Source organism: Eschrichtius robustus, chromosome 16 (assembly GCF_028021215.1).
Source record: "Eschrichtius robustus isolate mEscRob2 chromosome 16, mEscRob2.pri, whole genome shotgun sequence".
Taxonomy (NCBI): Eukaryota; Metazoa; Chordata; class Mammalia; order Artiodactyla; family Eschrichtiidae; genus Eschrichtius; species Eschrichtius robustus.
Window position 1 is genome coordinate 66,664,195 of NC_090839.1, and position 26,144 is coordinate 66,690,338.

Genomic DNA, 26,144 nt, shown 5'->3' on the forward strand with positions numbered 1-26,144 from the left:
GGTCTGACTGTGTACACAGACACATACACACAGTCTCCCTTGTGAGTCATTTAAATCCCAAAACCACCAGTTCTTTGTCTTGGAAGAGATGTGCTACCTTCGATAATGTTTTCTTTCTTTTTTTTTAGCCAATATATTTAATAAATTATTTTTGAAAAGGTCAATTTCTATTTTTCAAAAAACATCTGAGTCACCAGAGATGAAAAATATCTTATCTAAAAATGCCCTAGACCTCCCAATCACCCTTAATAGACATCCCAGATACTGGGCTCTTCCACAGTGAGAGAATGCTGGGGGACTGGGACCCTGATTACTTACTTGTTATAAAAAGGTTCGATGAGCTTTGATCTGGCAGACACATGAATCTTTGGAGGACTAAGAAAAGAACCTAATGAAAAAAAGCAGAATATTATATACAGTCAAGTAGACAAAGCCTGAAAAATATCTTTAAATCAATGGTATGGTTCAGCAAGGGTAAAAGGTACTTATCCAGGCCAAGTACACCACAGGTAAGCGGTGATGGTTCTCCCCGTGTACTCTCCATCCCCCGCCCTAACATCCTCCCCCTCCTCCCACTCTGACCTCAAAACCCTCTCACTTCTCACTGGGTGAGTGGATCCCAGGGAAAGGGCAGACAGGGAAGATCCACTCTGGACCACGGTGTGTCTAACAGAAACATGTACAGTGAGTACCTAGGTAGTTTGCCATGGAGATGAAACACAGTCCTGTGATATAAGCATCATAGCCTGCCTCGTGGAGCTGTTCAGAAGCTGTGTCATAACTTGGAAAACCTTCTGCACTTTCTAAAGAGGAAAAAAAGAAAAAAAAAAACAAAACAGTTTTCCCAAGATCATCACAAATCATGAAGACCGGTAAGTGCACTGCCCTGCCAAATCCAAATGGCATTAGTCTGTGCTGCAGAAACATCCTAAACAGGCAGAAAGAAAGCTATCTATTTCTAAATTCTCTCCACACAAGACCTTGAGATAACAGAGTCAATGAAAACAAGGGCTTTGCTCTAGACTAGAGAAATGCCTCGGTTACATTATCAAAGACTCAGCCACAGGCCTCGCAACTGCATGCAGGTGGGTGCTATTTACAATCATGCATAACTCGCTCTGTGACAATGATTCCTCTTCTGATTGGGACGCAACAGGTATTTCAGAGTAATGACTAACAGCATGGCCTCTGGCGTCCCACTGTCTGAGTTTGAATCTTTGCTCCACCACTTATTTGCTATGTGATCTTGGGCAGATCACTCCCCCTCTGGGCCTCCATTTTGGTAGAATGGAGATGATAATCAAAGCTCCCTCATTAGGCTTTTGTGAGGATCAAATGAGCTAATATAAGTAAAGCTCTTACACCATGCTTGGTACACGGTAAACGCTCTGTAATTGTTATCTGTCAATACCCCAGGTAACCCTCCCCAAAAGCAAAAGACTCCAATCAAGATTGGCAGCTCAATTCAATACTATCCTTTACTATGTCTCCAAGCTTACAGATCTAAAGATGAAAGCACAACTCTAAGTCCAAAAATAGATCAGAACTTGCTGTAATGCTGCCCTTGGAACGTGGGGCCACTTCATAGGAGAGACCATTTTATAACATGACTCTTTGGTCACACTGATATACACAGATGCTGAGAGAATCAGGTCTAAGAAGAGAAAGCTGCTTTAGAGTAAACTCTCTACCAGAATATTATACGGAAATAATAGGATAAAACTATAACTCATAGATAATTATTTCCTAGAACCATTATGGAAATGAATATCAAAAAGGTTACAACAGAATCAAAAGCATGAGTGGAAATTAATAATGAAAAGGCTATAATTGTTTTTACGTCAATACAGTGCTCTTTAAGCAAGAATTCTTTAACCTCAGTAAGTATCAAATATTAGACTTTAAGCTTAAAAAAAAGTCTTTTAACATGAGAGCCAACTAAGTCATAGCCTCTATCTACCCTGCCACCAGCTGAAACACATATTTCCAAAATCAATTATTTCCATTATATAGTTAGAGAAAAGGTCTAGGCTTTCTCCCCTCCACCAAGCCCCCCAGCCTTTTCTTAATTCCTTTTTTGGACCATTCCAGAAAGCGAAGCAAATAACTGTAGCCTTGGCTGCTTTAGTACCTTCCATTGTCAATTTCTGAACCATCAGTCCTGTTATCAAGGTCTTGGGAAGTTTGCAGGCTGCAGCTAAGGGAATGTGAGTTACGGTATCAAGCAGCACAACTAGGCTAAGAGGAACCAAGGAAGTAACACCTGGAAGGTTCACCAAATACCTGGGTAGGGGCCATGGCCAGACGTGGCAAAACATCTCTGCCCCCAAGAAACATTCCTCCCTTTTTGGTTTTCCTCACTGCTGCTGTTGGGTGCCTAAGCCACCTCTGAAGGAGGAAGGGCTGGGGCCCCTCCTTCCTCATCTGTAAACCCAGTTCTTGGGCTTTCCTGAGACAGAAAGCATATTTTCACTCTAGCCCTTGCAATTAATCACCAAGTTTGTCTCCTCTGAAACAAAGCACCATAAAAAAGAAAGACACATCGAGACTAGGGAGAATTCCAAGCATTAGGAAATAAAAAGCCCTGAAGCTTCCATTGCTAAACTTCTCAGTGAACAGGCTACCCAATCCTACTCACGTAAAATAGATGTAGGATTAGAAGACCACCTTTACCCAGAAAACAGTAATTCAACCCAGGGCATGAGCAAGTTAATTCAGCCAAAATCTACAAATGTACAATGTACGTAGTTTCTAGAACAGTTCCACCTTTCTTCTACGATAGACATCCATAATTATCACCAAGAGTTTAGGGCTTTTCAGGATCATTTTATATTCTTACCAACTTTAGGAGGGTTGAAAGGTGTCTCTTTTAACCGCTTTTCCAATTCCGCAAGGGATGTGTTGTTAATGATATCCTGCAAACCAGTAAGCAGAGAGTGATGAGCCTTCATCATCTCAGCGCAACATACATTAAAGAGATTCACTGAGTGTCAGGAAAAACAACAACAACAAAAAACATCTTGTACTGCCCCCTTGTGTTCTTTAAAGAAACACAGGAGTCGTTTTTTTCAATGTGAAAGAGAAACGGCAAGTTTAATTTCCACCATATGGAAAGTACAGCCGTATGAAAGGTTTTTACAGATGTGTTAAATATCTACAGAACTTTGGCCAGAAAGCTATACTGTTCTGGCATTCATTTCACTCAGCCATATAAAGTCACTTCAGAAAGTAGCAAATGATTATACTTTTATCTGAATTCTCTTGATTAAAATATATATCCAAAATATGTAAAATAAGGAAAAGAAATGAAGGAGTGTATGCATGTGTAACGTATTCAAAAATACATCATATAATATTAAAAATTTACATTCAGAAAGAATAAAGGAGAAAATAAACCCCACAATTCTACCACCCAAAGACAACTAACTGCTATTCACATTTTGATATATTTATTTCTAGTCTTTTTCCAATTTCCTTTTTCCTCTTTTGTTCCTTTCTTTCTTTTCTTTTTTTTGGGGGTGGGGTGGGGTTTGAAAATGACATTTCAATAGACCAGAATTCCAAAGCTCTTCGTAGTAATTCAGAAAATTTCAAACTATAGCTTGATAGTTCAGATTTTAAAAATACCTTAAAAGGTTGTGTGCTGGCCATCAATTTTGTATCCAAGAGTCTAAAAGCAAAAGAATTTTTAATAAGGTAAACAAAATGTATAGCAATGTTCAAAATGTATTTTACCCAAATGAAAGTCTTAAAAGTGGACAGAGGAATTAAGCACATCAGCCATTCCAACCTAGTGCTGGCATCTCTGCTACATTAGATGAGGACTCAGTCCCCTCATCCAGGGACTTCATCAAGAGACTGTGGGAAAGTCCACACCCAGAGCACAAGTTCTAGATTTGCTGAGAGGGCATGGGCTACACTGACCTCAAGGGTAAGTTAAATATCCTCATATGTTTTTACATGGATCAAATACTGTTGCAGGTCTAACACTCTCAAGCTGTTACCATCTCCTACCACCACCCAGATTTGTAGGATATAATTTCTTGGAGGGTCAAGATTTGCATTTGGCAGTTTCATACTATTGTTGTTATTTCTTACTATTCTGCTTCAGACACTGGAATACTAAAAAAAAAAAAAAAAAAAAAGAGAGAGAGACACTAATATGAAAACTGTTTCTTCTCACATAAATGTGAGCACTGCAGATAACAGGACAGAAATAGCCTGGCTGAAAGAGCAACTGTCCACCAGCCCTCTTCAGACAGGTCCTCATACGCAGACCCTTGCTCTGCGGGCTCCATGTGGCTGACGTGGACCTATCAGAACACACAGTACTAACCGTGGACATTAACAGGTTAAGGCACTGACTTAAAGCTGAGAAAAAGAAACTCTCTAGGCAGACAGTTCTTGACCGACTACAGAATACTCTCAACTGGACATATTCAACTCTGTCCAACTATATATTCAACTGTCTCCAATATTCAACTGAATACCCTCGACTGGACGCTTCACTGTGACAAGGTTCACCCGATATACAAGAAAGACAAGAGCCAACTCAAGAAGACCTCACCAGTTCCTCAGATAACGGGAGGTGGAATGAGAAAAAAGCAGCTGCTGTCCATTTTCACCCTCAGATCGTTTCTGATTTTTAATTTTTAACAACAAAACCAATCATCAATTGTAAAAGCAAACCATCACAAAGGTAGAGCTGTTAAGCCATTTCCCAGCTTATGTGAATGGGACTGTCATCATGACCTAATGGTTTTAATAAATTACTGAATACCTGTTTGTATTATGGATGCCCTGATGACTGTTTTAAATGAAAGACAGGGGCTTCCCTGGTGGTGCAGTGGTTAAGAATCCGCCTGCCAATGCAGGGGACACAGTTCGAGCCCTGGTCCGGGAAGATCCCACATGTCGCGGAGTAAGTAAGTCTGTGCACCACAACTACTGAGCCTGTGCTCTAGAGCCCACGAGCCACAACTACTGAAGCCTGCGTGCCTAGAGCCCATGCTCCACAACAAGAGAAGCCACTGCAATGAGAAGCCCACGCACTGCAATGAAGAGTAGCCCCCACTCGCCACAACTAGAGAATGTATGCGTGCAGCAACAAAGACCCAACACAGCCAAAAATAAATAAATAAAATAAATAAATTTATTAAAAAATAATAATAATAAAAAAAAATAAATGAAAGACAAATCCTCAAAGAAAGCTTACCTGGGGAAGACACATGTTGTCATCTCCTTAAACTCATTTAAGTCCTAAAAAACAAGAGGATGACCTGTTATGATTTTACTCATACACTCACAATATTTAAAACATAAATATTTAAAGTCCCATAGCTCTCTTCTCAAACCGTGATACCTCAAACAGGCCCTTTAGGCTAAACTGTCAGGCCCATATCTTGTTAATAATTACTTTCTAAAAATCTTGTCAATTTCCTCACTGATTGGGAATCATATGACCTGATATTAAACTTCTGCATAACCAAAATAGACAAATATGAACATTTTATGGCTGAAATAGGAGGGGAAAAAAGGTTTCTATTATATGTAGAAAACTGTCAGTAATAGCTCTATTACACAACTCATCATAATAGTGAGACTAGTAGAGTTATTTAAATAAAATGGTTCACAATATCCTGTAATAACCCATAATGGAAAAGAATATGAAAAGGAATATATATACATATGTATAACCAAGTCACTTTGCTGTATAGCAGAAATTAACACAACATGTAAATCAACTATACTTCATTCAAAATTTTTTTAAAATAAAGTGGTTCATGCAGGAAATAGACATATTGTAAATTAGGTTACACTTTTAATGGAAACACCATTGAAATACTGGTTAAAATGGCCACTAAAACACAGACTTTCCAATACACATGATTCTTGTTTAACTACTCAGAAAATTGCTTAAGTGGCACCAATAGCAAGTGCCTAAATTAGACAATTCATTTCCCAAGTTTATTTGCTCAGGAAGTCTGGAGCTGGAATGAGATTGCTCTCATTTTGAATCAACTCATTTACATACATAATTGCCACACTGTACTGCGTAGTCATACTCCTGACCCTTTGTAACTATACTTCTCTTCAGTGTTATTCATGCTTCATAGGCAACTGCCATTTCCCATTAGCTTTTCAAGCCTGTAAATAGACTGTATTTAGCTAGCGTGAAATATTTACCAGCTTTTCAATGGCTATCATTAAATTAATGAACAATACACGAATAAGTGGTTTCAATGCTAAGTCAAACAAAAATGCAATAAAGACTGTAACCTCTCAATACCATTATAAAGCCTCACAAGCAAAAAAAAATTAGAATTATGGCAACTTCCAGGGCCAGCATATAGCAGAGCTCTAAACCAGTGCCTTCTAAAAGGTCATGCTGAATGAAATACCAAGAAGACTTTTAAAAGGAGATTCTCCCCTAAAAGGCTGTTCCAAAATATGGATTCTTTAGTATACTTTTAAATGCAACACTTGACAACAGCATATGTAAAAGTTCTACCATTTTAAATAGGTCTTGCTCTCTACTGTCATCACTTCTTCTAAAGGTAGATGGAAGAAAACCATTTCCTCCTTCCAACAATGACAGAACACAAAGAAGTTAAATAACATACTCAGGTCACCTGAGTAATAAAACAAGGGATGAAACTGCTTATCCTAACCCACCTCCTACTTTGCAACAAATCATATGCTCTTTCTAGTAGAATTTGATTCAAAACTAGTTACATTCAAGATAACATTTATTAAGTGTTTACATGCTAAGTGCTATGCTAGGCATTTAGACACAGACAATAAAAAAGTTATAGTCCTTCCGGGACTTCCCTGGTGGCGCACTGGTTAAGAATCCGCCTGCCAATGCAGGGGACATGGGTTCAATCACTGGTCCGGGAAGATCCCACATGCCACAGAGCAACTAAGCCCGTGCACCACAACTACTGAGCCTGCGCTCTACAGCCCGCGAGCCACAACTACTGAGCCCGCATGCCACAACTACTGAAGCCCACACGCCTAGAGCCCATGCTGTGCAACAACAGAAGCCACCATAATGAGAATCCCGTGCACCGCAATGAAGAGTAGCCCCCACTCGCCGCAACTAGAGAAAGCCCACGCGCAGCAACAAAGACCCAACGCAGCCAAAAAATAAGAAAACTAAAATTAAAAAAAAAAAAAGGTTATATTCCTTGTCCAAGGAGCGAATCACCTAGAAGGAAAAGGGGCATAAGTTGTAAGGACAAAATTTATGCAACAAAAGAGGTACACAAACAAAAAGAAGTTTCTCTGAACTTCTGTGGGAGTTCAGAGAAAGGAAAGATCACTTCTTGGGCAAGGCAGCAGGCAGGGAAAACTTCACGGAAGAGGCGTAAGCTGGACCTTGGTAAGACAGGTAAAGCCGTATATAGCAAACACTGAAAAAAGCTAGAGAAAATTCAAGTTGGAGGAAATTATACACCCAAACCAAAGACATACAAAGACACTTTCCAGGGGTAAAAATGAGCCAGCCTTGCTGGGAATGAGGATGGTAACGAGTGACTAGATTACACAAGAAGGCTGGGCCAGATCACAGAAAGCTTGATATGCCAGGCTAAAAAGAATCAACTGTGTAGAAAAACAAAGAATGTGGGATTAATTCAGAATTTTGAGCAGGGTTAGTGATGTGAACAGAGCCATACATCAGGAGATTATAAAACTGACACAGTCGGAAGATACGCATTTGTTAAATCAATACTTAATGCCTCTTACATGCCAAGCTCTGTTTGGTGTTCAAAACACCTATAAACACAGTATTAAATACTTTCCTCTTTCCTTACAGATACCTTCACTGCTTTAAAGGTCAAAAAGTCGTGAGAGAGACTGCTACTATTCAGCCAATAAGGAGTGAATGATCTGCAATTAACATTAGCTCTTTAGATGTACACAATGCAAATTCACACCCATCATGTTTGTTTTGAGGCTCACAACTATGATGCCTTTGAGTCCCAGAGGGCGATACAGTTGTTATGAAAAGCAGGGACAATCTGAATGTTGCAGAAATAGGACAAGGGAAGCAACAGACCCACTGTATTCAGAGCTGTGTTGTGTTGGACTTTTCCAAAGAAAAGTAATCAAGATGCCGATGGAACGATGTCTCGTAAGAAATGTGAAGTAACTGAGGCTTTGCAGATGTAGAAAAGGCACTGAACTCTAAAGTAGGTATCATCCAATCCAGAAGTCATAAAAGATTAATCTGGTGGTAGTTTAAAGCAGAGGTTGGAAAACCATGGCCTGCAGGCCAAATCTGGCCCATCATCTATTTTTTAAATAAAATTTTACTGGGACAAAGCCACACCCATTTGTTTACGCACTGCATTCTATGGCAGTTTTCAGGCTACAGTGGCACTGTTGAGAGTCCTGACAAAGACTGTCCAGCCTGGAAAGCCCCAAATATTTTACTATCTGACCCTTTATAGAAAAAGTTTGCCAACCTCTGGTTTAAAGGATGGGCTGAAGGTTAAAGCGAGACAGAGAATCCTGCCTGGAGTTTGCTAACTCCAGATGAGAAATAAGGCTACTTGCTACTTGAAATGAAAATAATCCAGATGTGAGAGACAGCCTGGAGACAAAATTGCCAGGATTTTGTAACTGGCCAAATCTGGGGAACAGAGGAAGAGTCAAAACCGATGTTAAAACAGTATTGGTGACTGGGCATCATTTATAGTAAAGGAATCAGGAGAAAAAACTGGATTGGAGACTAAAGGAAAGAAAGGTTGTGTTAAGTTACACATCTTGTTTGCGACATGTGAATTTTAAACACCTCTCATTCTGAAGGCTATCCAGGTAGAGACATGTGGGGTCCAGCATGAATTACAACCTAGATCTGAGGAGAGATCCCAGCTGGAGAAGAAGATGTGGGTGCCTTCAGCTGAAGTCCTAGAAGTGGGTGAGATGACTAAAGGACAGAAAATATGGAGAGAAAATACAGGAGAGGAGAGGACAGAGTGACGAGGGGCAAACGAGACGAGGCCACGGGCAGTCAAGGAGCAGAAGAGGAGGAGATAGAAGAGAAGCTCTTTTCCCAAAGCTCATGCTTTGGTGCACTGAGATGGCTTGGCTCCAAGAGTAAAAAAACAAAAAAAACAAAACACCGAGGTCAACAGAGAACCTAAGGGAAGCAGCCTCAAAAGAGGTAACCAAGACTTTTGCACAACCGGATCCAGTCTAGATGACCTCTAGCACCACCCCACCTTCAACAGCCCTGCTATGTCTCATGTTAGCAATATCAAACTAGAAGACCACACCTGCGGCCCAGGAAACCCCCGCCTAGCACTAACTGAGCAAACCACTGGCGCCACGATGAAACAAATGTTTAACCGTGCTCTGGCAATGGCAGATGACCAAAGATCCCTTAAAATGGCTTGTAGGTACATCTCTTCAAAAATGTACAACCAAGCGCAGGAGACTGTCCCTCTGGGAGCATGCTGCAGACAAGGAAATGGCACCCAGCAGAGAACACTTTCTCAGTAATAAAGATTCATGAATTTTTAATACAGGCTGACAAGTCACTTACCGAGGGCAGAGGGCAGTAGAACTGATGAACTGTGTGCATGACATCCAAGAGCATATTGTGTCCAATGACAAGTTTCCCCTAAAAAAAGTCAAGATTAGGAAAAGACTTCTTGGTACAAAATTATATCAGGACTTGAGAGTGAAATGTGTGGTTCAGTTCCATAAGGATTTTGTACTAAACTTACTTTTTGACACTAAGGAAAAAAAATGTATAAAGATATGCAAATAAAGAAATTTGGGCTGGCTTCATTCCTCTTCTGGTGTTCAATCCAAAATGCAAAGTAAAACTCCAAATGACTTTGATTTCATTGATTTTTTTCTCTGGTTTTTATTCATCTTGCCACCCACAAGAATCAGTAGTAAAATTTTTATTGAAGCGCTCAAGAAAGTAACTGAAAATGCTAGGTACCTTGAACTGTTGAATAATTTGTGAACAAACTCCAAATATCTATTTTAGGAGTGTATTCTTTAAAACAACTCACTTATTTTCAAAAGATACATTCATAACAATGCTAAAAGGTAAAAATAACTAATTTCTAATTTTATTAAGTAGAATGAGTTTTCGTGTCCTTCATTATCTATGTCGAAATTCATGGGGCTCGTTCTGAAATATTTCCAATGAAATTCACTGCTTTTCAACCAGTAAGGTATAATATATGTGCAATAAATTGGTCCATTTTGATAAAAATTAAACTAGGAAAATGGAATATCAACTTGGATCTAGCTAGCCAGGTGACAGCATTTTTAACATAAAGCATCTGGTCACTACAGTGGAGCTTTTCACTGTCCAGTGGCCCTTCAGAGTAACACTACTTGACTCACAGAGCTAAACATAATTATTTGAAATAAATAATTTTACACAAAATCTCCAAAATCCAACAGACAAGCCGTCCTTTTGGCTCAGTGTGTGGGCACATTCTGAACATCTGTACAATGCTAAAATACCAAATATTGATTAAAACCACAGAGAAGACGTGGAAGGAACCCAAAATGGAATACAAACCTGAAAGACGAACCTAACTGTATTATAAATGAATCCCTCAACAACACTGAAGGAGGCTGATAAGAACAGAACTATACGGACTTCCCTGGTGGCGTAGTGGTTGAGAGTCTGCCTGTCAATGCAGGGGACGCGGGTTCGAGCACTGGTCTGGGAGGATCCCACATGCCGCGGAGCAACTAAGCTCGTGCGCCACAGCTGCTGAGCCTGCGCTCTGGAACCCGCGAGCCACAACTACTGAGCCTGCATGCAACAACTACTCAAGCCCGTGTGCCTAGAGCCCGTGCTCCATACAGGAGAGGCCACTGCAGTGAGAAGCCTGCGCACTGCAACAAGGAGTGGCCCCAGCTCACCGCAACTAGAGGGAGCCCGCAGGCAGCAATGAAGACCCAACACAGCCAAAAATATAAATAAACAAATAAACAGATTAAAAAAAAAAAAGAACAGAACTATGAAAACAGCATATAATAAGAACTGCATTTCCCAATGCTGGAGAAAAAAACGTACAAATAAGAAAAGAGAGCAGGTTGAAAATAAACCCTGGGCTTCCCTGGTGGTGCAGTGGTTAAGAATCTGCCTGCCAATGCAGGGGACACAGGTTCGAACCCTGGTCGGGGAAGATCCCACATGCCACGGAGCAACTAAGCCCATGTGCCACAACTACTGAAGCCTGCGCACCACAGCTACTGAAGCCTGTGCGCCTAGAGCCTGTGCTCCACAACAAGAGAAGCCACCACAATGAGAAGCCCGAGAACCGCAACGAAGAGTAGCCCCTGCTCACTGCAGCCTCAACTAGAGAAAGCCCACGCGTAGCAACAAAGACCCAACGCGGCCAAAAATAAATTAATTAATTAATTTTTAAAAAAAGAAAAGAAAAGAAACCCTGTGGTATTGGACTAGAATCTGAGGTCTATCAGTATAAAGGTATTTTTTTATATATATACATATGTGTCAGACACGGAAATGTCAATGTGTGTATACATGCATGGTTACACATGTGTATCATTCTTAGCTCTGTCCAGTGAGGGGACCTAGAAGCACTAATACCACAGTAGTAGCCCAGGACCAGATCTTGGTTTCTAAACACCATTCTCCAAAGGAACCAGGGCTCCTTGGAGAAGTCATTGATTCTACAGCTGAGGCAGGGAAAATAGCAGATAGTCTGGAACATCTTGTGATGTCAGAAAGTAAGGAGGTGCTCAGAAAAGGGTGGGGGCTTGTTCCAGGGGGAGTCAACCTGAAGAAACTCCAATGGCCAAGGTGGTACCATCTGAGCCCCAAAATAAACAATAAAAAAACTAGATTAAAATCTGTAGAATGAAATAAATTTCCCTGAGTCCAAAAAAATTTTAAAAAGAATTAACAAATAAACAGGGGAGCAGGGCCAGCTCTTCCTTCTAGAAGAATTCCAAGAACGAATGGAGAAAGAAAGAGGGAAACACAGACTCGCCACTAGAAAACCACAGCAATAATGGCTGCAGGCAAGATCCACCGACAGATGCTACGTTACAGGCAAAAGCTTGAGGAAAAACAGGATTTTCGGGACTTCCCTGGTGGTCCAGTGGTTAAGACTCTGCGCTTCCACTGCAGGGGGCAAGGGTTCGATCCCTGGTCGGGGAACTAGGATCCTGCATGCCACGCGGTGCGGCCAAAAAAAACCCAACCAAACAAACAAAAAAACACAGGATTTTCATTGTCTCAATCAAAGTATCTCCTCCAAAATATTTATCAGTCACAAAGGAGGTAACAGTAACACTACAGTGCACAAATCCAGCAGACATCACCTAAACCAAGTGATCCAGGTCAATATCATGAACCATCATTTCTGTGGTATTCCTGCCTCAATCAATGTATGTCCTCAATCCAACATGAGAAAAGATCAGACAAATCCAAACTGAGAGACAGCTGACAAAATTACAGTCAACACTCTTTAAAAATATCAAGGTTGGGACTTCCCTGGTGGTCCAGTGGTTAAGAATCCACCTTCGAATGCAGGGGACATGGGTTCGATCCCTGGTCGGGGAACTAAGATCCCACATGCCTGGGACAACTAAGCCTGAGCGCTCTAGAGCCCACGTGCCACAACTACTAAGCCCGCGCACTCTGGAGCCCACGTACCACATCTACAGAGCAGCCCGAGTGCCGCAAGGAAGAGCCCACATGCCGCAACTAACACCTGACGTAGCCAAATAAATAAATAAATAATTTTTAAAATATATCAAGGTTATAAAAGACAAAGAAAATTACAGACTGCAGAAAACTAAGGAGAAATAACAAGTAAATGCAATGTGGGATCCTAGATAGAATTGTGAAGAGAAAAAGGACTCAGTGGAAAAGGGTGAAATTCAAATTAGTTCATAATATTGTACCAATGTTAATTTCCTGGTTCTGATAACCATATATTATGTAAGATAATAACATTGGGGTAGCTAGGTGAGGGATATATGCAAGCTCTGCACCAGTTTTGCAACTTTTCTGTGGGTGAAAAATTAACACAAAATTTTTAAAACAGATTCACTACCGAGAGTGATGGGAAAAGAATTTGGTCTGATATAAAGAGTGTCTACTGTTCACTGGCTCTACAGAGCTTAACTATGTTAGTATTTTTAAGGTACGTGACTTTTAAATTTTAAATGTCTGGATCACTAATAAATAGGGCTTTATTCGCAGTATGCTTTGTGACGTGAACTACCAACGGTCAGCAACATACTATGAATCACTCTGCAGAAGAGAGACAACAGAGAGAAAAAATAAACAGAGGCACAGCAGGCTAAGGTATCCAAATTGTTTGTACAAGGCAAACAAACGTCCCAATCTTGGAAAAGCTACCTAAACCCTCACGGTGGCTATAAGAGGGCTCAAAGGCAACTGCGGCCCCACATCTCTGTGTTTCAGGGACAGCCTCAGTCAAATCAACCACTGCTCTAAAGGCTGCTAAGAGTGTATAATGTAAGCAAATGTGACTCTCTGCTTTTCTGGATACCCGTAATCTTAGCCACTTCTCAAGAGACTCACACCTTGGTTTTTCTCCAGGCTCATCCAACTTTCTATTCCGTTCTGATGACGTCACTTGAGGGAAAGAGCTCCAGGTGAGCCAGCCCTCCTCCTTCACAAGGCTCTCTAGCTTCTGTTTACCGGCCACAGCCCCACGCCCCCGCCGGGGACAGTGGCTGCCTCTCCTCAGGTGCTCCTGTTTGACAAGCCTGCACCTGGTGGTGAGACATTCATGCACTCCTGGAGTCCGGCCGTAAAGCTTCCCTGATGCAGAGTTCGGCTTCTAAGGGACAAGAGGACTCCTCCTCCAGGGGGACAATTTCTTCTCCCTAGGCCAGCTACTCAAGTAAAGAAAAGTCTTGGATTCCAGGCAATTTAGCATCCAGGCAAGCAGTCTGACTCGGATGCATAACTCACAAAACAACCAGCAGCAAGACCCAGTTTAATCTATTCAAGATGTGGGTGCCTCTTTCCTGAAAGGACTTATGAAACAAGGGAAAATGTCTATCCTATCTATTACAGAACCCTCCAGCATATTTACACAAATGGTCAACGCATTTTTTAAATGTATCAAATGTTATTAAGGCTATGAGGTATAAGATTCAATTACAGTTATGCAGAGAACTCAATACAATTATTTTTACCCTCTAGATTCTTCTAATTAAGGAATAAAACGCTTCAAACACTAGATTGTTTCTCACCATATTCTTTAGTTTGTTATTCTGCTTCTTATTGGTTTTGAGAATAATAAATATTAGTTCCATGGAGCCACATAAGGCCATCATTGTATAATCCTCCCCTGCGTTTTACAAGAAATGCTTTCTAAAAAAATGGTTTGGATATAATTCCGCAATTACGATGTCACACTAAGCGCCTTATAACAACAATCTGCCTTTATGAAGTTCTAACTTCTCCCTCCAGACCAGGTAAACATTCTAAACGTGACCAGATGATTAATTTGCAATGATAACTGGGCATTTCACCTTAAATGTTATATTCATGAAATTAGTTAAAAAGTCTGGTTCACTTACCGAATTAGCAATGGCATGAATGACTCTAGAAAACCCCACAGCATCATTCAGTTCTTCCTAATTTAAAAACAAAACAGAAAAACCACTATTGACGTATACATATTGCTTATTTGAATGGGTTAAAATCTAGGCCAAAAAAAAAAAGACTGAAGTTTTATATGGAGTTAGACAGCTTTAGTTTCACATGCTTTGAGTCTATCACCCCAAACAACTGCATCTGAAATGACCTATGCACATACATTTCTTCTGTTTTAAAATGAGCAAAGCGGCAAATTATTCATTAGTTACTAAAATAACAGTGCTAGGGTTTACCCATCACTTCCCATCAACTGTTGAAATTTCCTATTCTCTCAAGTTGCCTTAGAAACACAAACTTTTAAAAGCTGCCACCTGCTGGCCAAACTCAATACTGCATTCAATTCTGAGGAGACCCACCCAGCAGCTGACTGACAAATCAAGAATGCTCAGACTCTTTTTTCCTGGTCAAATGCATTTTTATAAAATTTTTATAGCACAGCACTGAGACTCAGCCCCATTCAGTTTCTTCTCTCCTGTTTTATTCCCAATGCGCTTAAATGGGCTCACTTTCTCTATCTTGAAACTCCTTCCTTTAAACTGAGCTCCACGCAACCACTCTCCTTTCTCCTTGTCTCTTCACAGCTAAATTCCTTAAAAGACTCCTCTCCACTCACTAGGTCCAGTTCAACTCCCAGGGACCCGCAAGCCCCCTGCTCTCCCGCTTCACCTTCACTGAAGTTGCTCACCTCTTTTAACTACTCTTAAGTCTAACAAGCGTTGGCAGGGATGTGGAGAAACTGGAACACTTGTGCCCTGTTGGTGGGAATGTAAAGTGGTGCAGTCACTGTGGAAAACGGTGTGGCTGGTCCTCAAAAAATTAGAAACAGAGCTACCATACGAGCCAGCAATCCCACTCCTGGGTATGTGCCCCAAAGAACCGCGAGGACTCAAAGAGATACTTGTACACCCATGTGCAGAGCAGTGTTATTCACAAGAACCAAAAGGTAGAAGCAACACAAGTGTCCATCAGCAGATAAATGGATAAACAAAATGTGGTACATACGATATTACTCAGCCTTTAAAAAGAAAGGAAATTCTGTCACATGTTACAATACAGACGAACCTAAACGACATTATGCTAAGTGAACTAAGCCAGTAACAGAAAGACAAATATTGTACGATTCCACTTACATGAGGCACCTAGAGCAGTCAAATTGACAGAGACAGAAAGTAGAACAGTGGTTACCAGAGGCTGGGGGATGGGGGAATGGGAAGTTATTGTTTAATGGGTACAGAGTTTCAGTCTTGCAGGATGAAAGGAGTTCTGGAGATGGATGGTGGTGACGGTTGCACAACAGTGTGAATATATTTTACAGTACAAAACTGTACAGTTTAAAATGGTTAAGATGGTAAAGTTTAAGTTATACATTTTACCAGAATTAAAATTTTTTTAATTTTTTACAGAATATTCTTTAAAAAAGAAGAAGAAAACCTACTCCCAAGGCTAAACCCAATGGCCATGTCTCAGTCCTCATCCTACTTCTCGAGAGCATCAGACCCTGTCAACATCCCCTTCTTCAAACACTCTTCCCCTTGGCTGCTGTGTCACAATAACCTCAGGCACATTTTCGCACTTCTGCCCATCACTCAGATGCTGGTGGTCCTCAGGATCCAACCCTGGGCCCTCTGCTCCTTCCTCATACACGCGATAGGTGCTCTCATCCTGTCCTGGTCTCTCTGCCAACGACAACCAAGTCCAGCCCTCACCCCTCTCCTGCACTCCAGCACGACAATCTGCTGACAGGACACCGATGCTCAGCCCCCAAAACACTGAAAACCTCATCTGCTCAAAAGCAGAATGTAACACCTCTGTCCACTGTAGGGGGACAGCCCTGCCACGGTGTCCTGGTGACCTTGCACATATCCAAATAGTCCACGCAGGCAAAGGCTTGAGATGTAACTAATGTGCATCTGGGTGGAACACCCCAGGAGAGGATGGGAGGCCACCTCCCTCTCTCGCCTGGGAGGCTGTCATGAGACAGTTTCTCACTGTTGCCCAGGTTCTGATGAGGCCTGGGGCGTCCTGCCCCACCGCCTTTTCAGAATAGAGCTACAGAGTATGAAAGCACTTAGCCGCAGTCTAGAGTTGGCTGCTCGGCGAAGGGGCATCCACAGCTCACTCTGCAGTCACCTGGCCCCTTCTGTTTCAGTGTTGTCTTTTTGGTTTGTGGGACAAGCACCACGTGCAGCTGTCACCTTCTCTAAGTCATAAACTGTCTAAATCTAACAGAGGCTTGCTGTGTCTTTCCTGGTTGCATTAGTCTGATGTGGCCCTGCTTTATGCATGGGTGAGCTGGACATCCACCCTCACCCAAACCCACTCCTGGCCTCCTCCACCTGTGTCCCCCCACCAACACCACTCCGGCCACCCCATCTAAGTGGACTGATGTCAGCCTACCCAGCTGCTCAACTTCCCGGCTTGAGCATCTTCTTTCTTCTGCCTTCCTCTTTCACCACCCACATCCAATCACAAATTCCACTGACTCTACCTTCTAAAGATTGCCAGATTCCACCTAAACTGCTACTAACTTTCCTGTTCCAGGGCACTGACATCTCTTAGCTGGTTACTCCGCAGCTTAACTGGTCTCCCTGCCTCCAGACTTACTCGAATCCATTCTCCAGAGGACAACCAGTGTGAGGTTCCAACGATGCAATTATGACCGTGCATCCTAATCTGTCGAATCATATCATCTAAACTTTGTTTTAGGAAAACTAGTAACTGTGCCTGAAGTTAGACACAGCAAGATGAGTTAATGGGCTGTGAAGCTCAGTGACACACAATCTGAATGATAACCACTAATTCCTTCTCCAAGACTGCTTCATGGAAGTGAAGACTGGTCAACCATGATGCCAGCCTCACTTTGTTGGCTGCATCTAATTACTTAACCTCAGGTTCCCCTCATTCTCTTCTAGGTTTTGCTACCAATTCGATTCTTCTCTAGTAGAAAAATATTCATTAAATTGAATCTATCACAGGATCTACAACTCTGTAGCCATTTCTCACCCAAAGGAAATGAACATAATCCAATCACCTGTTCCTTAGCGTGTTTCTGCTGCTCTCTTCTTTTACGTTCTTCTTCATCTACTTTGCTGATAACAATATAGCGCTCTTTCTAAAAGACATAAAGCAGATATACAATTTTCGGGAAGCTACCTGACCCCTACCCTCCAAAATTCAGATTCTGCTACCAGTAGAAGTTACAGTTTTTCTCACTGCACAGTCCTTCATGGGCTAAACACACTGAAAGTATTTTGAAATGCCACCAAAAGTTGAGTTGATGCTTTACAAACCAAAATCCACCTCCGTGTTTCCATGACATTTTCCCATGGTTTATTAATCACCCCAAAAGACAATTATAAATATCAACAGACTGTGAGAATAAGACACTCCATAATGAACACTAAGATGTTGCATTTGAACATGAATTTCTAAATAGTTGGTTTTAAAATAATTTCTATATAATCTATAAAAATGTTGAATCACTGTGTTGTACACCTGAAACTGTAATATTGTAAGTTAACCACACCTCAATAAAAAAATTTCTACATTTCACTAACATAAGAAAAAAAATCCTGGGGAATTCCCTGGTGGTCCAGTGGTTAGGCTTCCAGGCTCTCACTGCCAAGGGCCCGGGTTCAATCCCTGGTCGGGGAACTAAAATTCCACAAGCCGTGGGGTGTGGCCAAAAAAAAGGAAAAAAAAGAAGAAAAATCCTGGATTTTCTGGTAACTTGTCAGATAACTAGCACCTTCTTTCTCACATACTGCATTTTGTATCAATCAAATACACCACAAAACCTCCTGTGTCAAAGTTTGAGATTTTTCTTCTAGCAAGACTTAATTTACTTAATCTCTTATATAATTAGACATCTGACTTAACAACAAGAACTAAATTCTAAAATTCTGTAGAAGGAACACACCATTAGCTCACCATCAGCCCACCTTTACCCGTTACAGTTCTATCACTGCACCCTGGGAGTACATGATGATAGCTATGTTTATGCCCCAGATTCTAAAATTTAATTTTACTGGCCCACGTAACAGGAAGCGATTATTACATGGATACCATGTATATCAGCTTTCTGTGATGATTAAGAACATGTACTAACATTTGCATACTTTCAAGTTTACAAAGCATGTTCACTTCCATCTACCCACTTGATCACTATTTTTTAAAAAGCTGTGAGATAGGTATAGCTAATCATTACCATGCTCATGCCCAATGCACAAATGAGGAAAACGAGGCTGGCAGAGGGGAAATGACTTGCCCAATGTCACCCAGTTCATATGTAGCAGAGCCAAGGAGTAAACTCTGACTTTCAACTGCTCGATTTGATTGCATTTTGCATTTGCATATTGTTGCATGGGTTTAATGCGTTTGATGTTGGCCCTGGATAATACTTGAGGTTACCTTTTCAGTTTCTAAAGTCTCAACATGAATGCCTTTGGGATACCTAAAGAAAAGAAAGAAAACATGACATCAGTAGATGAGACAACAGCTAAAACCCTAAGTATTTTAAAAACAACTACATAGCTATAATTTCATTACTTAAGTTTTATTAAGTATGAAATAAATACCACTACTAGGAAGACTTTAGAGTAATTTCAGCTGCTAAATGTTTCCCTCTCTCTCCTCTTAAAACACAGGAATGTAACTGATTTCAAATTAATATTTTTAGGACTTAGGCATCTTCTGAAATGTCAGGCATCCCGTAATACAGTCAACTCATTACTACACTGTCAAATCTTGCTTCTAGATATCACAATGCTTACTTCTTAAGTGAAATTCTGAAGGTCTCTTTGGATGATCTGGGGCATGCACAGGGGAGATCTGAGATGAGTAACTCTGCTGTAATCTGGCACAGTAGTTACATCTGCCCAGGAGAGGAATCTGGAACCCGGGTGGAGTACGTGGCAAGGATAACGTGAGAGGAAAGGAGCCTGGTCAAACAACAATGGCCCTTTTCCTGTTTTGGTCAAAGTAAATTCCCAGTATACATGCCACTGGCAGACTCTAATGAAAGAACAAGAACCCCAAACAAAGTCAAGTGCAAACATCCATCTGTCCAATTCTGATACTCAATTTTTGAGTTAGAGATCCACTTGAAAATATAATTAAATCAATAGAAACACCTCCAGAAAAATACACGCACACAATTTTGGATATTGTTTCAGGGGATTCATAGGCCTCCTGAAACCTACCCATGGCCTAACGCCTGTTTTAGAAAAAGCATTCACCTGAGTATTTCCCAGGTCTTAAAACCAAATCTTTATCATATATTGATACTTTCAAAGAACAAAAACACTACACATCCAGAAGTTAATGGACAGGCCAAAGTGATAGTTAAAAGAAAATTGTAAAGGCTTTACAACATCTACTAAGAAGGAATAACAAGGAAATAAATTAAGTGGGTATTCAACTTAAGAAATTAGGGGAAAATAATAACAAAATAAAGCACTGCCCAAGAACACGGTATGGTCAAATAACCAAGAACTGCAGAATGTCAAAAATGAAATAAGAGCTAAAAAATTACATTTAGTTTTTAAATCCTGGGTCCCTCACAGAGCTCTCATGTATAATATAAACACTTACTTCCAGCTCAAAGTCTGATAAATTAGTTTTCTTTGGAACCTATAAAAACAAATGAAAAGGTATTAATTTTGGCTCATAAAAGGAAAATTCAAACTGACCAAGCACTGGTTGGGAAAGACATTTAATTTTTTTTTTTTTTTAAAAGATGGATTGGGGACTTCCCTGGTGGCACAATGGTTGGGAAACTGCCTGCCAGTGTAGGGGACATGGGTTCGATCCCTGGTCCAGGAAGATCTCACATGCCACAGAGCAACTAGGCCGTGCGCCACAACTACTGAGCCTGTGCACCACAACTACTGAAGCCCGTGCTCCTAGAGCCCGCAACAAGAGAAGCCACCGCAAGAAACCCATGCACCGCAACAAAGAGTAGCCCCCGCTTACCACAACTAGAGAAAGCCCACGTGCAGCAACAAAGACCCAACGCAGCCAAAAATACATAAAAATAAAAATAATAATGATAATAATAATGGATAAAATAAATAAATAAAGATGGATTGAATTTTTTTTAACTTTTTATTTCATATTGGAGTATAGTTGATTAACAATGCTGAGGTGGTTTCAGGTGTACAGCAAAGTGATTGAGTTATTCATATACGTGTACTTATTCTTTTTCAAATTGGGAAAAACATTTAATTTTTAAAGGAGACTTCATTAGAAGCGACAGGTAATGTGCAAACAAGAGCAGACAGGATGTCTGAGGTGGGAGGATTCCTCACCACTTTTCTTTATCGAAATACTCTTTATTATTATTATTATTATACTGCCTTTATAGAAGAGGCAGAAGTTCTTGTCTAACCAAAGTATTACTTCCTGTGGCTGTATGAAGAGAGCTTTAAGTAGACAGATGCATTAAAACACTTCTGTGAAGCTAGTCACAAAGTAAAAGGAAGGAAAGCAGGCTGTTTCAGTCACTGACTCTATGAAACACTGATGTTTTTTACTGCAGAGAGAAATTAAAAGGACAGGAGTAGCCTGACAGTAAATTCTGCTCTTCTGAAGCCTTTATGTATGAAGCACAAGTCGAGGCTACAATAATTATGCCACTCTTGAGCATGACTTAAAGCAAAGGTGCACAACAGTTTTCTCCCCTCCAGGACGGAACAAGGCATTCATTCAATGTCTCTATATACCATGGTCCCAATTGTGTTAACGCTAAAGTTAGTGCTGAAATATGGGGAACATACCTATAATAAAAAGACTATTTATGAAAGTGTTTTTAAGCGACCAAATGGAGCACATGCCAGAAATCATCTACCTTTCCAAAAAAAGTACACATGAAAATATTCAGGGCAACTGACCCAGTACATGGCTCTAAATCCAAGTTCTTGTTTTCTTCACTTTGTAATAAATCTTCTATTTTCTCTCTGAGGAATTAGAATAAAAACATGACCATCACCATCATTAAGGAATGAAGTTGTCAACCAACAGAATCATCATACTCAAAAGCAATCCAAATACAAGAACATACAACACTGTAATTTTACCAAATCATGTTATAACTTTTTAGTTCAGTAACGCTTAAAGAAAAATACTTTATTTTGGCATTTGTTGCTGTTATTAATGAGTTCGCAACAACTTCTCAAGGATTCAGCAATACAAGTGATTTGCATTTTTACTTTCCTAGTAAAGCAGTTATACTGACAACTAAACAGAGCAAAACCAGATGCTCCTCCGAGGGCATGTTTGCTTGTCAGAAACTTCACTGCAAGAGAAAAAAACATGGATGTGTTGCAAATATCTGGATGGGCCTCTGCCTTCACGGGAACTGGACGGTGGCTGTCAGGCCCGTGGTCCACGCAGGAGGCCTGACCACTTGGCCAAGATAGTCTCTTGCCTGGTGACACATGGGAAGTCTAAGTACAGTACACAGAACTCGATTTACAGTTGACAGCTGTGACACAAACTCAGATACACCACAGTTAAATCCTGCCCCTCAAACATCACACCTCTGTGTGCACTGTGCATGTGCAGCACAAGCCTGAGATACAGACGTCAGCCCTGCCCCAAGACACGTGACTCAATGCACGTTTGGTTTCTGTTTAGGAACTTACACCACTTGGTCAATAAACTTCTTCTGATCCTCAGGAATCGTCACGGGACATTTTGAAGTGTTAGGAGACGTGTACGACAAAGCGCCTGCACCATTGGACTGTAAACGTTTTTCATCATACTGCTCTCTTAACTGTCTTTCTTCTTCCTGGTTTAAGTATGGAATTCCTGAACAGAAATTTTTAAAGAATGCATTAGCAGAAGTAACCGTTTATCATAAAAATTTTGTAACAAACCAAAGAGTCTAAAAGACTCAGGAAAGACCATATTTAACTACAGCTCAAAAAAATCAATGGAAAAAGCAAATGATTTTGAAATGTGTTTGTCTATTCATTCACTCCATTCGCTCGTTCATTCATTCTCCTTTCAACAAACAGTGATTTGGCTCTTACGCTGTGCCAGGCACTGTATCAGGCACTAGTGAGCTAACAGTGAACAAGGTAGACTTGTCCTGCTCTGTAGTGAAGCGAACGACCTTAGGATGACCAGAGGAGGCCACCAGGAGGGAGGACCTCGGGGTAAGAATGAATCAGACATGAAGGAGCTGGGGAAAGAGTATTTCAGGCAGGGAACAAGCATAAATGCCCAGAGGATGGAAAAGGCTTGGACTGTTCCAGAAACAGCAAGGAAGCGTAAGCAGGAGAATGGCGTAATGTCAGGTTGGAGAGGATGGGGCAAGATTACATAGGCCCCTACAGGCCACGGTAAGAATTTACTTTATTCTACGAGCAATGGGATGCCATCAGGTTTTAAGCAAGATAATCACATTATCTGCTCCATGTTCTTAAAAGATCATCTGGACTCCTGTGAGAGTTGAAGTAAGGAGGTCAGCTGGAAGGAACTGTCCACTGCGGATGTCCAGGCCAGAGATAACTGCTTAGATCAGAGGTCAGCAGACTTTTCCTTAAAGGGACAAACAGTAGATGTTCTAGGCTTGAGGGCCATATGGGGATCTCTGTTGCAACTACTTAACTCTGACCTTTGTAACATGAAAACAGCCACGCAATGGGTAAATGAATGGGTATGGCTGTGTCCCAATAAAGCTTTATTTATAAAATAGGCAGAATGCCATAGTTTATGACCTTGGCCTAATCTACAGAGATGGAGAGAATGATTCTAGAGATAGGAGAGCTAGAACTTGCCAACATAGTGGGGGTGAGGGAGAAAGGGAAGGGCAAAATAAAAAACGACATCTAACTATTAGGTTTAAGCAGTTGGGACAACAGTAGGGCTACTTACTGAAGTGGGGAAAACTAGGCAAAGAATAGACTTGGGGCCCAAGGGGTGAAAATCAAAAGCTACCTCCTGGATATAATAAATCATCTAGGGATGTATATATAAATGAAGAGGTGCAGATATAAGCCTAAAGCTCCGGAGAAAGGTGTTGAGATATAAATGTAGGTGTCATCAGGACGTGGGGGGCATTAAAAGCCATGTGACGCTTAAAAAACTTTGTAGAAAGAATGATGGAATTAGAAAATCACCACTCGTCAGCAATAATAATTGTTTCAAGCAAGAATTATCAATGGATGCTAAAACTAATTGGCGAAAAAGTGATCCACATTAAAAACACCAACAGCTGTACAACAATATTAGTGTACTTCATACTTTACATACTATGAGTAAAAATAAAAGTTATCATCGTCAGTAAGGCGGCTAATTGATGTCATATGCCTCCTGATACGATGCACTGAGGAGCACAGACATTCACATCTGCAGTATTCCTGCCCGAGACGAACAGATGCATTTGGAAATGTCTGAGGAAACATCAAAAAAATCCAAACTGAGGGGCATGCTACAAAATAACTAGCCTCCACTATGCAAAAATGTCAAGGTACTAAAATCACAGACTGAGAAAGTGTTCTGGATTTTAAAAGAGCAAAGAGATAAGACAGTTTAAAGGCAACGTGTGATCCTGGATTGAATCTGGACAAGGGGGAAATTATTTTTCCTCTTTTGCTATAAGTAGCAAAACTTATATTAGGTTTGCAAATGAGGTAACAGTACTGTAGCAATGTCAATTTCCTAATTTGGATTACTGTACTATATAAGAGAATGCTCTTGTTTTTAGGAAAATTCACATTGAAGTAGTTAGGAATAAAGGAGCGTCATGGGTGCAACTTACTCTAAAATGGTTCAGGAAAAAAATTATATATACACATATATAATGAGAGAAAGGACGACAAAGCAAACATTATAATGCTAACACCTGGGAAATCAGAGGGAAGGTATCAGGAATTCTTTGCGATATTCTGGCAACATTTATATAAGTCTGAAATTATTTCGAAATAAGAATTTAATAATAAAAAATAAATAAAACCATGGAATATATGAGACCAACTAGGAAAGTAATATTTAGAAGCTGGCGAGACAAGAAAGAGCCAATCAGGACGCGAAGGAGTTCAGAGGGAGGTGGGACGAAAACCAGGAGAACGAAGTGTCTGAAAGCCAGAGGACAGCGTCTAGGGAAGGAGGGAGCAATCGACTGGGTCAAATTCCTCCAAAGGTGGAGCGAGATGAGGACAAAGAAGGACCTATGGGGTCTGAGATCATGGCAGGCACGGGGGACCAGCAGTGTCCTTGGAGGGGTGCAGATGGCAGGCCAGCTGGGGGTGGGTGAAGAACAAACTAGAGGGGAAGAGGAAGGAACGGTGAGAGCACACATCTCATTCAAGATGCTTTGCTCTGAGTGGGAGGATCACAGGCCAGAAGTGGAAAGGGGACGTGGAATCAAGTGAGGGGGGATGGTTTTGCTTTGGTTGGAATTATTTCAAGACGGGGATGTTCCTGCAGGCCTGCTTAATCTTCACAGGCCACCAACTCCTTTGGCGGTCGGGCGAAATCTACAGACCCTTCCCCAGAATAATGTTTTCAAATGCATAAAATAAAATATGCAAGATTGTAAAGAAAGGTAATTACATTGAAATAGTTACCAAAAATTCTTTTTTTAATCTATGATATAATAATAGGGGATAATAATATAATAATACAGGAAATCAGCTTCCTGGTCAACACATTAAATAACAAGACCTAATGGCAGGTGAAATAACTATGATAATTTCAAAGTACTGATGAAGGTAAACAATATTCAATATATCTGTCACAACTGAAATACCATTTGAAGATACCTGGGATTTCACTGAGGACAACCTCCCAGCAACTGCTAACACTGCTGGGTTGTTGCCTACATTCCTAACAGAAGAAACAAATTCAGTTCAAGGTTAGAGAAAATATAGATTTGAATTCCACAATGCCCTCCCCGAGTTCACAGACTTCTGAATTCTATCTATGGCAGGAAGGCGGCCCATGGCCTAGATTAAGAAGCTCTGCACTTTCACAAAGCATGTTTACAAAGGTTGACGGAATGATCAGAAGAGACGGGAAAATATCCAGGAGAGAGAAGGGCAAACTGGAAGAGCCAGTGCCTGACTAGGAGGCAGGTACTAGCCTCTGACCGGTGCAGGGACTCCTCTTCTCTGTAAGGAGAGAAACAAAAAGGCTGAGCCCGCGCTTGAGGGAGACCTGTGGGTCTGGTGGTGAGAACACGAAGTGGCTCTTCCCTGATAGCTTCTATTTTCATTGAGAGGCATGGTCATCAGTTGAGTGGGACAGACATCGTAGAGAGTTGGAAAGGGAATTTCTAAGTCAGAAAAGTAGGATTTTTGAGCATGACTGAGCCTTTTCTTGAAGCTTGTGGTCATGAATTTAAAGTGACAAATTAGCTCAGGTGTGTCACATTTTTCTGCAATCTTCAGATGCTCAGAAATAGAGGAGGTAGATGATAAGATCCAACCAGGGCTGGGACTTAGCTAGACCAGGGCAATGGAGGGAAAGAGGAGCAAGGGCA

General features: G+C 40.9%; 1 protein-coding gene across 3 annotated transcripts in view; it reads right to left on the minus strand.

The window, feature by feature from the left end:
* PARN (poly(A)-specific ribonuclease) overlaps positions 1 to 26,144 on the minus strand; it is a 163,476-nt gene that overhangs the window by 123,078 nt on the left and 14,254 nt on the right. For all 3 annotated transcript variants that reach the window (XM_068565226.1, XM_068565227.1, XM_068565225.1), the window contains exons 7-18: positions 22,300 to 22,465; positions 21,547 to 21,612; positions 20,249 to 20,287; positions 19,067 to 19,109; positions 17,688 to 17,768; positions 14,578 to 14,634; positions 9,554 to 9,631; positions 5,216 to 5,259; positions 3,628 to 3,670; positions 2,840 to 2,915; positions 693 to 803; positions 319 to 388 (exon numbers count right to left, since the gene is read on the minus strand). In XM_068565226.1, the coding sequence (XP_068421327.1) occupies positions 319 to 388; positions 693 to 803; positions 2,840 to 2,915; positions 3,628 to 3,670; positions 5,216 to 5,259; positions 9,554 to 9,631; positions 14,578 to 14,634; positions 17,688 to 17,768; positions 19,067 to 19,109; positions 20,249 to 20,287; positions 21,547 to 21,612; positions 22,300 to 22,465 (874 nt within the window). The remainder of the gene's footprint in view (positions 1 to 318; positions 389 to 692; positions 804 to 2,839; positions 2,916 to 3,627; positions 3,671 to 5,215; positions 5,260 to 9,553; positions 9,632 to 14,577; positions 14,635 to 17,687; positions 17,769 to 19,066; positions 19,110 to 20,248; positions 20,288 to 21,546; positions 21,613 to 22,299; positions 22,466 to 26,144) is intronic.